At 59.6% G+C, this 12,378-nt stretch overlaps 1 protein-coding gene across 1 annotated transcript; it reads left to right on the top strand.

The window, feature by feature from the left end:
- The first annotated feature begins 6,322 nt into the window (after positions 1–6,322).
- On the top strand, positions 6,323–11,036 carry LOC311513925 (vitelline membrane outer layer protein 1-like). Its single transcript, XM_084616121.1, has 3 exons — positions 6,323–6,523; positions 6,757–6,851; positions 10,550–11,036. Exons 1-3 carry the CDS (start codon positions 6,359–6,361, stop codon positions 10,848–10,850), a joined length of 561 nt encoding a protein of 186 aa, XP_084472247.1. The 5' UTR covers positions 6,323–6,358; the 3' UTR covers positions 10,851–11,036.
- The last annotated feature ends 1,342 nt before the right edge of the window (positions 11,037–12,378 follow it).

Here is a 12,378-nt window from a genome sequence, read left to right as displayed (position 1 = left end):
TCACTTTGCAAACACCTTGAAGATAATAAAGTGATAAGTAACAGTCAGCATGGATTTGTCAAGAACAAATCATGTCAAACCAAGCTGACAGCTTTCTTTGACAGGGTAACAAGCCTTGTGGCTGGGGGGAAGCGGTAGACGTGGTCTATCTTGGCTTTAGTAAGGCTTTTGATACTGTCTCACGTGACCTTCTCATAAACAAACGAGGGAAATGCAACCTAGATGGAGCTACTATAAGGGGGGTGCAAAACTGGTTGGAAAACTGTTCCCAGAGAGTAGGAATCAGCGGTTCACAGTCAAGCTGGAAGAGCATAATGAGAGGGGTCTGGCAGGGATCAGTTCTGAGTCCGGTTCTGTTCAATATATTCATCGATGATTTAAATAATGGCACAGAGAGGACACTGATAAAGTTTGCGGACGACACCAAGCTGGGAGGGGTAGCGAGTGCTTTGGAGGATAGGATTAAAATTCAAAATGATCTGGACAAACCGGAGAAATGGTCTGAAGTAAATAGGATGAAATTTAATCAGGACAAATGCAAAGTACTCCCCCTAGGAAGGAACAATCAGTTACACACACACGCAATGGGAAAGGGCGGCCTAGGAAGGAACAATCAGTTACACACACACGCAATGGGAAAGGGCGGCCTAGGAAGGAACAATCAGTTACACACACACGCAATGGGAAAGGGCGGCCTAGGAAGGAGTACTGCGGAAAGGGATCCGGGGATCACAGGGGACCACAAGCTAAATATGAGTCAACAGGGTGACGCTGTTGCAAAACAATGTTGCATCATTCTGGGATGTCTTAGCAAGTGTGTTGTAAGCAAGACGCAGTAAGTAATTCTTCCACTCTGCTCCGGGCTGATTAGGCCTCAGCTGGAGGAGTGTGTCCAGTTCTGGGCGCCACGTTTCAGGAAACATGTGGACAAATTGCAGAAAGTCCAGAGAAGAGCAACACAAATGATGAAAGGTCTAGAAAACATGAGCGATGAGGGAAGATTGAAAAACTTGGGTTTGTTTAGTCTGGAGAAGAGAAGCCTGAGAGGGGACATGAGAACAGTTTTCAAGCGCATAAAAGGTTGTTACAAGGAGGGAGAAGAATTGTTCTTCTTAACCTCTGAGGCTAGGACAAGAAGCAGTGGGCTTAAATTGCAGCGAGGACACGGTTTAGGTTGGACATTAGAAAAACTTCCTACCTGTCGGGGTGGTGAGGCCCTGGAATAAATTGCCCAGGGCGGTTGTGGGATCTCCATCATGGGGGATTTGTAAGAGCAGGTTGGACAAACCCGTCAGGGATGGGCTAGAGAATCCTTAGTCCGGCCACGAGTGCAGGGGACGGGACGAGAGACCTCTCGAGGCCCCTTCCAGTCCTATGATTCTCTGATTCTGCTTTGCCTCCGTTTCCCCATGGGGAGAATGGTGTTCCACTCCTTGGTAAAGTGCTTTGAGATCGGGCGGGAGTGACGGGCAGTTTAGCCCAGATTTGATGTCAAAGGAACTGGTGACGCTTCGCAGCGTAAGCACGAGCAGGACCACACGCAGGGGGAGACGCTGCCGGGGAGACGTGTTTGTGAATGGATGTGCTGCAGTAGGGAGAGATCCTGAGACATAAGTGTCACGGAGTCCCTGGGCGATGCTCTGGAACTGCTCCCCATGAAGCCAGGCAGGACTCTGGGGCAGTCGCCTTTCTGTGAGCAGCCTGTCTGCAGGACACACAGCTCACACAGCTTCCACCTTCCTGGGTCTGACCTCGGAGCCTTCAGCATCCTCTGCCCCTCCGTGCGCTTCCCCCCAGTGAGTCCGCTCAGGCGGGGCTCCTGGGTCCTGCACCCCAACTCCGCAGTCAGACGGGACTCTCAGCCGGCCAGTAACACAGAAGGTTTATTAGACGACAGGGACATGGTCTAACACAGAGCTTGCAGGTGCAGAGAACGGGACCCCTCAGCTGGGTCCATTTTGGGGGCAGTGAGCCAGACAACCATGTCTGCACTTCACTCCATGTCCCAGCCAGCCCCAAACTGAAAACCCTCCAGCCCCCCTCCTCCTCTGGGCTTTGTTCCTTTCCCGGGCCAGGTGGTCACCTGATTCCTTTGTTCTCCAACCCTTTAGCTCTCACCTCGCAGGGGGGAAGGGCCCAGGCCATCAGGTGCCAGGAAACAGGGTGTCGGCCATTCTCTGTGTCCAGACTCCTGCACACACCTGCCCTCTAGGGCTCTGCAATGATCATACACCCTTCTCCCACCCCCTAAATACTTAAGAACTGCCTAGAGGAAACTGAGGCACCCCCACACTATTCAGAGGAAACATTAAGAACAGTCCCACTTCGTCACAATAAGCCCTTGTATCAGAGGCCTGGTATGAGGCAGGACTTGCCCACAGAATTGGGCAAGAACAGGGCTGATATTGCAGAAATTCACATTCCTCGGAAGTGCTAGTCACACGGCGCTGAGGGAAACACCTCCCGATATCGTGTGGTACCAGAGCATCCTGATAGCAAGGATGGGACAAAAACATTCCCCAGGGATAACAGGGACACACTGACCCCGCCTCAAAGAGAAGGTCAGGATGACAGTGTGATGAATAGAGATGTTTTGTTCGAACCAAGGTGGGGGGTGATAACTAGCCATGTCACGGGGGCAATACATAACTTGTTTGTATCAGGGTACAAAGCTGTATCTCAGAGGGATTGACTTTGTCTGGCCTAGGGAGGAACGGAAAGCCCGGCTGTTCACTGAGCGGGTCATTGTTACAGGCATACATGTCTTAGCAGTCCGGGAGAGTCTGTGGGATATTAGTACCGGGCTTCGTCGGCAATAAACCTGGACGGGTGCCTTCGTCCCTGAACGGATCTTATGGTCATTGGGAAGTTCGCTCAAGGTCTGTGCAGGGCTAGGCTGACACACACATGCAGCCAAACATCGATCAACCTCTAATCACACCCGCTAACCCAAATGCGCTGGTGAATAGAGTTGGCACAAAACTTGCACTAACCCAGGTCAATTAAAGATCGACATCAAGAAGCTCATCTGAACGCACCAAAGCCACGGGATAAAGCATTACAGTGAACGTAGAACACTACCAGCGAGGGAGACAAATATTTCACAGTGGGCTCGTCAGTCCGGGACAGGCAGGCACTGGCTGGCTCAGTGGGGCAGGGAATGGGGCACGGAGCCAGAGGTTACTGCCTCTCTGATGCCTACCCCTTGATCTCTTCCAGCTGATCCTGGTCGATGCTTGAGCAGCCAGGGCCAGGCTGGTTCTCCACAGTCTCTCCTGCTTTGCCGGCCCGGCGTCTGGAACCCGGTCGGACCGGTCCCTGCGACGTCCCCAGGCTTGTTCCTCGCTGCGTTAATTAGCCGAGCGACTCCCGTTCCCAAAGGAAGCCTCGTTTCACCGCCGGGCCGGGCCTGGGGCAGGATCATCGTCAGCCAGCCTCTAACGACGCCCTCCAGGTGGCCGAGGTTGGCTCAGGGTGTCACACGCGTTCCAGGCATCCGGGGTGTCTCTCCCCATGGCGTGGGACGCGGCTGCAATCCTCCCAGGTGTCTGTCACGGCCTCTGGTCCAGCCCCAGCCCTGCTCCCGGCTCTCCCCGCCGGCCCTGGCTCTCATTCACCTTAACCGCTCCCAGCACCACTCAACCCCTTCCGCGCCCGTCCCCCCGCAGAGCGGTCGCCTCCCTGCGTCCATTCAGGAGGCCCTCGTGGGGGGTTGGCTCACTGTGCCCGGCCCCGTGGGGCCCTGGCAGCGACAGATGGGGCACTTCACTGCCCGGAGCGGCGGTTTCAAGGCCACGCGGTGCAACGCTAGGAAAACTTGCAAAAAACCCACCGCCGATGTCAGGGTGGCGTCAATCAGGCTGTTCCTCTGCGTGCGAGCAAGTGCTGAGGCTTGGGAGAACTGCTGTGTGGCTCTTAGTGAGTTTGGTGATGCAGCTGTCTTTTGGGGGAAGCCCTTGCTGCCAGGAGGCCAGATTTCTCCTCGGGCCGGGGCTGGGGGGCTGAGTTGCTCCCTAGGAAGCGGGCGCTGGTGTCCGGGTGAGATTTCCGACGGAGGGGAATGGCCTTAGGCCCTGTTCCAGGGCAGGGTCTAGAGGGTGAAATACACCAGTTTGGAGCAGAAAGGGGGTAATATTTGCTCCCTGCGTAGGTACTTAGAGACAAGGATCAAGCCACCGCTTAGCCGTGCCTTTGTTATGGTGAGAGACAGCGGCCAGTGCCGGGTGCCCCAGAGGGAATGAACCGAACAGGGAATCATCCAGTGATCCATCATCCCCTGTCACCCATCCCCAGTTCCTGGCAAACACAGGCTAGGGACACCATCCTGGTAATAGCCATCGTTGGCTTGTGATCCACACCGCTCAGATCCAGTGCCCCGGTCTCTTCCTTATTCCCCTCTCCTCTGATTCTTTGGGTCATCTGCAAACTTTCTCCGGGGTGGTTTTATGTTTTCTTCTGGCTCTTCGAAAGCTGTCGGGCCAGGAACCAAGCCTTGCGGGCCCCCACTGGGAACACCCCGGCTCGCAATGATGGCCCATTTCCGATTCCGTTTGGAGATCCATCAGTTAGCCAGTTTTGAATCCATTTCCTCTGTTCATTCAAGGCCACTCTAGGTTCTCAATCTGAACGCCGTGAGGCACCCAGTCACACGCCTCCCAGCCATCTCTGTTCCTTACCACAACGCTATTATCTTGATCACCCAATTTTGTAATTACTCCGACAAAAAGCCCCAAAATAGCAGGACGGGCTCCACTTTCCACCTGCTCCTGCGGAGCGGTATTCACTGCATTACGCTCGCTTAATTCTTGATTAATTGAGTCCCTGTATCAGCTGCTCCATTATCTCACCCAGGAACTATGGCAGACAAAGAGGCCTATAATTATAACGAATGATGCTGATATCTGCGTGTACTGGGTGTTTCTGAGAAATGGGAAGGGTGGGGCAGCCGCCAGCCAACAGGGGAGAGAATATGTCAGGAGTGCAGAACGCAGGGATTGCGGCAATTTCAATGGGAACCAGCGGCATGACTCAGTTTCCCCACTTTAGTATGCATCGCCACCCGGCGGGTGCAAGGGAGTGAAGTGCCCTCCGGGAGGGAGACGTCAGTGGAGGTCACCCTGAACGGCTGCCTGGCTCTGGGAATGACCCCAGAGGTGCAGAGACATTGAACCCGTAATGGGCGGTAGGAGTGCGGGGCCGGGCGTGAGCAGACGGGCTTTGAAACCATGATGGTGCCCTGGGTGCGGCCACAATTTAACACTTGTCACTGATGGTGAATCCGCCGTGACTCTGGGGGACAAGCCCCCTTCACCGTTAGACGTTTTGCATTTTGTTTCCAGTCCGAATTCGCCTGGTTCCAACTCCCGGCCCGGGTGGGACCTGCCTCGGCCAGTCTGAGGAGCCCGTTGTGAACATTCGCTCCCCGCGCCGGCCCTCACAGCCCGGGATCAGTCACCCCTTCGCCGCCGCGCCGTGCAGCTAATTGAGCTCCTGGAGTCTCTCACTCGAAGGCAGGGTTTTGAATCCTTCTCGCGGCTCTTCTCTGACCCCTCTCCGATGTACTCGCCCCCCGGCGGGTCGCCTCTCTGCCCGACGCGAGACTCCCGCTGACGCAGGCCAGGGTCGCATTCGCCCCTTTGCTCACAGCGTCGCGCCGGGAGCTCACGTTCCGCTGATTACCCACCACGCGCCCCCCAAATCTGCTTCAGAGCCGCTGCGCCCCCGGAGAGACTCCCCTTCGTTCCTTGTTGTGTACGTTGACATTTAACTGCATTCAAACCACAGTATGGGGCTGTGACCCACATCGCTCTGAACCGGGGACACGGCCTCTTCCTCATTTCCCACTCCTTATTTCCTACAGTGATGTAACGGCATAGTGGTGGGAGCGGTGGGATACCATGTCTGAACTGGCAAGAGTGGGGTCAGCGGTGGGATCCTGGTGCCGTAATGGCATAGTGGTGGGAGCAGTGGGATACTATGTCCCAAGAGGTAACCGTGGGATGCTGGCACCGTAAAGGCACCCTGGTGTCAGCGGGGACAGTTGCATCGTTTGGCATGAGGTCAGAGGTGTTGTCACATGACGTATTTGCTTTGGGTGTTTCCGAGAGTCGGGCCGATCAGCAGAGCCCTGGGTGGGTGGCGGCAGGAACCTTGCGCCATGCGCCCTGGGGAAGCCGGGGGCAGGATTAACCTAATGATAGCCTTGAACCTGAGCGAAGAGAAGGTGAGGCCGGCCCCTTTGCACTGCCCACACAGGCCGGAACCCAGCCCAGCCCACCCTCCCCCGGTATAAAACACCCCTGCCCCGTGCCAGGAGCTGCACATCTGCTGCGGGCTTCCTTCACTCACCTGCCCAGCCATGGATACCTCCCTGCATGCTACGCTTGGCCTTGTGCTCGTCTGCTGCCTCTGGGGCGCGTGGGCCCAGACCAAGATCGAAGTTACCAATGGAGGAATATGGGGCAAGTGGGGCGAGGAAGAGACCTGCCCCAACAAGAGCTTCGCCATTGGGTTCTCCATGAAGGTAAAGATTCACACCCACCAGCCCGGCTCCCCCTTACCCCACTCCCTGCCCCATTCACCCTCCCCATATCCACTGCTCCCTTCCCCAGCCCGGCTCCCCCTACCCCACAACCCTCAGCCCCTCTGCCCAATTTCCCCCTTTCCCCATGCCCCTCTGACCCCCATCTCCTTGTACTGAAGTGATGGGGGACCAGTCTAATGCCCAGGCTTGTTGCCCCCCACCCCCTATTGCAGGTGGAGCTGCCCCAGCTCTCTGGGGACGACACGTCGCTAAACGGGATCCGGCTGCTCTGCTCCAATGGCAGAACCATCCAGTCCAACGTGGGGCCGTGAGTACCGTGGGGAGGGGCCCAACGGAGGGTGCGGGCAGGTGGCTGAGGGGGCACCGGGCGCCGTGCACACGAGTGGAATATGGGTCTCACCAAGAGAGCTGGGGTGGGTGGGAGGTTAGCAGTGGCAGAGATGGGAGGGTGGCATCAACGGTGGGACACTGGTGTCAGCAGTGGGTTAGTGGTGGCAGGGGAGGGATCGTGGTGGTGACGGAGGGTTAGCGGTGGGAGGGGAGGGATCGTGGTGGTGACGGAGGGTTAGCGGTGGCAGAGGTGGGATCGTGGTGGTGACAGAGGGTTAGCGGTGGCAGCAGTGGGATTGTGGTCGTGACGGAGGTTTAGCGGCGGCAGGGGAGGGATCGTGGTGGTGACGGAGCGTTAGCGGTGGGAGGGGTGGGATTGTGGTCGTGACGGAGGGTTAGCGGTGGCAGCAGTGGGATCGTGGTGGTGACAGAGGGTTAGCTGTGGCAGCGGTGGGATCGTGGTGGTGACAGTGGGTTAGCGGTGGGAGGGGAGGGATCGTGGTGGTGACAGAGCGTTAGCGGTGGCAGGGGTGGGATCGTGGTCATGATGGAGGGTTAGCTGTGGCAGCGGTGGGATCGTGGTGGTGACAGTGGGTTAGCGGTGGGAGGGGAGGGATCGTGGTGGTGACGGAGGGTTAGCGGGGGCAGGGGAGGGATCGTGGTGGTGACAGTGGGTTAGCGGTGGGAGCGGTGGGATCGTGGTGGTGACAGAGGGTTAGTGGTGTCAGGGGAGGGATCGTGGTGGTGACAGAGGGTTAGCGGTGGGAGGGGAGGGATCGTGGTGGTGACGGAGGGTTAGCGGTGGCTGCGGTGGGATCGTGGTGGTGACAGTGGGTTAGCGGTGGCAGAGGTGGGATCGTGGTGGTGACAGAGGGTTAGCGGTGGGAGGGGAGGGATTGTGGTGGTGACGGAGGGTTAGCGGTGGCTGCGGTGGGATCGTGGTGGTGACGGAGGGTTAGTGGTGGCAGTGGTGGGATCGTGGTGGTGACAGTGGGTTAGCGGTGGCAGAGGTGGGATCGTGGTGGTGACAGAGGGTTAGCGGTGGGAGCGGTGGGATTGTGGTCGTGACGGAGGTTTAGCGGCGGCAGGGGAGGGATCGTGGTGGTGACGGAGGGTTAGCGGTGGGAGGGGAGGGATCGTGGTGGTGACAGAGGGTTAGCGGCGGCAGGGGAGGGATCGTGGTGGTGACGGAGGGTTAGCGGTGGCTGCGGTGGGATCGTGGTGGTGACGGAGGGTTAGCGGCGGCAGGGGAGGGATCGTGGTGGTGACGGAGGGTTAGCGGTGGCAGAGGTGGGATCGTGGTGGTGACAGAGGGTTAGCGGTGGCAGAGGTGGGATCGTGGTGGTGACAGAGGGTTAGCGGTGGGAGCGGTGGGATTGTGGTCGTGACGGAGGTTTAGCGGCGGCAGGGGAGGGATCGTGGTGGTGACGGAGGGTTAGCGGTGGGAGCGGTGGGATTGTGGTCGTGACGGAGGTTTAGCGGCGGCAGGGGAGGGATCGTGGTGGTGACAGAGGGTTAGCGGCAGCAGGGGACGGATCGTGGTGGTGACGGAGGGTTAGCGGTGGCTGCGGTGGGATCGTGGTGGTGACAGAGGGTTAGCGGCGGCAGGGGAGGGATCGTGGTGGTGACGGAGGGTTAGCGGTGGCTGCGGTGGGATCGTGGTGGTGACGGAGGGTTAGCGGCGGCAGAGGTGGGATCGTGGTGGTGACAGAGGGTTAGCGGTGGGAGCGGTGGGATTGTGGTCGTGACGGAGGTTTAGCGGCGGCAGGGGAGGGATCGTGGTGGTGACAGAGGGTTAGCGGCGGCAGGGGAGGGATCGTGGTGGTGACAGAGGGTTAGCGGTGGGAGCGGTGGGATTGTGGTCGTGACGGAGGTTTAGCGGCGGCAGGGGAGGGATCGTGGTGGTGACAGAGGGTTAGCGGTGGGAGGGGAGGGATCGTGGTGGTGACAGAGGGTTAGCGGTGGGAGGGGAGGGATCGTGGTGGTGACGGAGGGTTAGCGGTGGCTGCGGTGGGATCGTGGTGGTGACGGAGGGTTAGCGGCGGCAGGGGAGGGATCGTGGTGGTGACAGAGGTTTAGCGGTGGGAGCGGTGGGATCGTGGTGGTGACGGAGGGTTAGCGGTGGCAGAGGTGGGATCGTGGTGGTGACAGAGGGTTAGCGGTGGGAGCGGTGGGATTGTGGTCGTGACGGAGGTTTAGCGGCGGCAGGGGAGGGATCGTGGTGGTGACGGAGGGTTAGCGGCAGCAGGGGACGGATCGTGGTGGTGACGGAGGGTTAGCGGTGGCTGCGGTGGGATCGTGGTGGTGACAGTGGGTTAGCGGTGGCAGAGGTGGGATCGTGGTGGTGACAGTGGGTTAGCGGTGGCAGAGGTGGGATCGTGGTGGTGACGGAGGTTTAGCGGCGGCAGGGGAGGGATCGTGGTGGTGACGGAGGGTTAGCGGTGGGAGGGGAGGGATCGTGGTGGTGACGGAGGGTTAGCGGCAGCAGGGGACGGATCGTGGTGGTGACAGAGGGTTAGCGGCGGCAGGGGAGGGATCGTGGTGGTGACGGAGGGTTAGCGGTGGCTGCGGTGGGATCGTGGTGGTGACAGAGGGTTAGCGGTGGGAGCGGTGGGATTGTGGTCGTGACGGAGGTTTAGCGGTGGCTGCGGTGGGATCGTGGTGGTGACGGAGGGTTAGCGGTGGCTGCGGTGGGATCGTGGTGGTGACGGAGGGTTAGCGGTGGCTGCGGTGGGATCGTGGTGGTGACAGAGGGTTAGTGGTGGCAGCGGTGGGATCGTGGTGGTGACAGAGGGTTAGCGGCGGCAGGGGAGGGATCGTGGTGGTGACGGAGGGTTAGCGGCAGCAGGGGACGGATCGTGGTGGTGACGGAGGGTTAGCGGTGGCTGCGGTGGGATCGTGGTGGTGACGGAGGGTTAGCGGTGGCTGCGGTGGGATCGTGGTGGTGACAGAGGGTTAGTGGTGGCAGGGGAGGGATCGTGGTGGTGACGGAGGGTTAGCGGTGGCTGCGGTGGGATCGTGGTGGTGACGGAGGGTTAGCGGTGGCTGCGGTGGGATCGTGGTGGTGACAGAGGGTTAGCGGCAGCAGGGGAGGGATTGTGGTGGTGACGGAGGGTTAGCGGTGGCTGCGGTGGGATCGTGGTGGTGACGGAGGGTTAGCGGCGGCAGGGGAGGGATTGTGGTGGTGACAGAGGGTTAGCGGCAGCAGGGGAGGGATCGTGGTGGTGACGGAGGGTTAGCGGCGGCAGGGGAGGGATCGTGGTGGTGACGGAGGTTTAGCGGCGGCAGGGGACGGATCGTGGTGGTGACGGAGGGTTAGCGGTGGCTGCGGTGGGATCGTGGTGGTGACGGAGGGTTAGCGGTGGCTGCGGTGGGATCGTGGTGGTGACAGTGGGTTAGTGGTGGCAGCGGTGGGATCGTGGTGGTGACGGAGGGTTAGTGGTGTTAGCGGTGGGATCGTGGTGGTGACAGAGGTTTAGCGGCGGCAGGGGACGGATCGTGGTGGTGACAGAGGGTTAGCGGTGGGAGCGGTGGGATCCTGGTGGTGACGGAGGGTTCGTGGTGTCAGTAGTGGGATACTAGGGCAGCAGGCTCCCAGCCCAGAGCGGCAGAGGGGTGGCGGGAAAGCAGCACCCCCTGTGGCCTGTACCCAGCTGACCCCTTCTCTCCTCCCAGGTGGGGCTTCTGGACCCCCATGATGAAATGCCCCTCGGGGCAGCGTCTGAACCAGTTCCGGCTGCGGGTGGAGTCGTGCCAGGGCCTCAAGGACGACACGGCCGCCAACAACATCGAGTTCGTCTGCACGGGTGGGGTGGAGCTGAAGGGGCACGGGCGCTGCTGGGGCAAGTGGGGCCCCCAGAGCCGCTCCTGCGGCCAGCGGGGCATCTGCACCCTCGCCACCAAGGTGGAGGCCCCCCAGGGCAAGGGGGACGACACGGCCCTGAACGACGTCTACTTCAAATGCTGCAGGCCCTAAACCCTGCCCCCCCCCGCCTCATTTCGACTGGTGGCCCCGGGTCTGGTGGGCGCTGACTGCTCCCCACTGCCCCCCTTAACCCTGCTACTCCCACTCCCCGCCTTCCCCCATGAACCCTGCTCCCGGCTATTGCCCCGCCAGCCCCTGTGTGCGACCCCCCCAATAAACAACGTACTTGGGACCCGAGCGGAACGGCCTCTGCGTCTCATTGGCCGGACGCAGCCCTCGCCAAAGGGCCCCCAGCTAAGGTGGGGGGGCAGAGGGTGGGAATTGGATGGGGGGGTGTAGCGAGGCTGGTTCTGGCGGGACCCCACGAAGAGGCAGTCCCCACCATTCGGGACACATTGCTTCGAGCAGGGCAGTCACCGCCCCAGGCTGGGGGTTTCCCACCTCTAAGGCAAACCCAACCAGACAGGCAGAGAGGACTTCGGTCTCAGCCCGCTGGCTAACCACACGTCACACGAGCAATTCCCTCCGACACCCCAGTTTCCCAGTATCCCCACCAGGGCCCCTCGTTATGGGGACAGATGGTTGTGAAAACCAAAAACCCCAGTAAAAGAACAAAGGTTCCCTCGACCCCCAAAGGACCAAGCCCCAGACCCGGGTCAATGTACAGATCAGATCTTACCCGCAAATCACGCTGTGGCCAACCCTTTAGCATCTCAAATCTAGAGGTTTAGTCACAAGAGGAAAAGAGATCGATGAGTTGGGGAAAGGGAAGCTCTGACATCCAGGAACGGCCAAGTTCTCGGGTCAGGCTTGCGGCAGCGATGGACTAAACGGCAGGTTCAAATCCCGTCTCTGGAGAACATCCCCAGCTGGGAGGGGTCCTTGAGTCCTTGGGTCAGAGCGTCAGGGCAGCCAGGTCCCTCCGGAGGCCAGACGCAGGGCTGAGGACAGGATGGAGGAGCCGCAGCTGCTCTGTATACTCTCTTGCCATGTGGCCTCTGCTTTCTGTGTCCCGAGGCCAAGCTGCCCATCCCATGGCCTGGAAACCCCTCAGCGTTCGGTCCATGGGCTGGTCCCGGCACACCTGGCTGAGTCCCCAGGCGTGTCTGCCTGCTCTCCATGGGTCAGGGGTGTCGCTGATGGTCCTTAACGGGCCACCCAGCAGGCTCGGCCGAGCTGACCCCAACATGTCTGGGGGTCCCCCAGAAGCAGAGCACACGTTTGAAATACAGACAGGACAGAGCCAATATTCATAACTTCAACTTCAAAAATGATACCCACAGACAGACAGCATCACCCTAACCAGCCAGCCACCACCTCGTCTGAGACACCTCATTCATAGAATATCAGGGTTGGAAGGGACCCCAGAAGGTCATCTAGTCCAACCCCCTGCTCAAAGCAGGACCAATTCCCAGTTCGAGCCCCTTTATACAAGATTTGGTGCCACGACAGGACCTTGGCTGCAACAATGATCTCTACGGTCCCAGTTTAAGTCAATAACGTCACAGGGGGGTTGGGTGTGCAATTCCCTCACCCCCTGCAGACAGACTGCCTGGCTCAGGGGTGCCGGGAATGGAGC

The sequence above is a fragment of the Lepidochelys olivacea genome (genome assembly GCF_965140295.1).
Source record: "Lepidochelys olivacea isolate rLepOli2 genome assembly, chromosome: 28".
Classification (NCBI taxonomy): Eukaryota; Metazoa; Chordata; order Testudines; family Cheloniidae; genus Lepidochelys; species Lepidochelys olivacea.
This window is presented reverse-complemented; position numbering and strand designations above follow the sequence as displayed.

Bases quoted from the DNA above. Each gene is read 5' to 3' on its own strand.
- LOC311513925 (XM_084616121.1), top strand. From the start codon at position 6,359: ATGGATACCTCCCTGCATGCTACGCTTGGCCTTGTGCTCGTCTGCTGC. The intron at 6,524-6,756 runs GTAAAGATTCAC...CCCCTATTGCAG, and splicing joins CCATTGGGTTCTCCATGAAG to GTGGAGCTGCCCCAGCTCTC. The intron at 6,852-10,549 runs GTGAGTACCGTG...CTCTCCTCCCAG, and splicing joins ATCCAGTCCAACGTGGGGCC to GTGGGGCTTCTGGACCCCCA.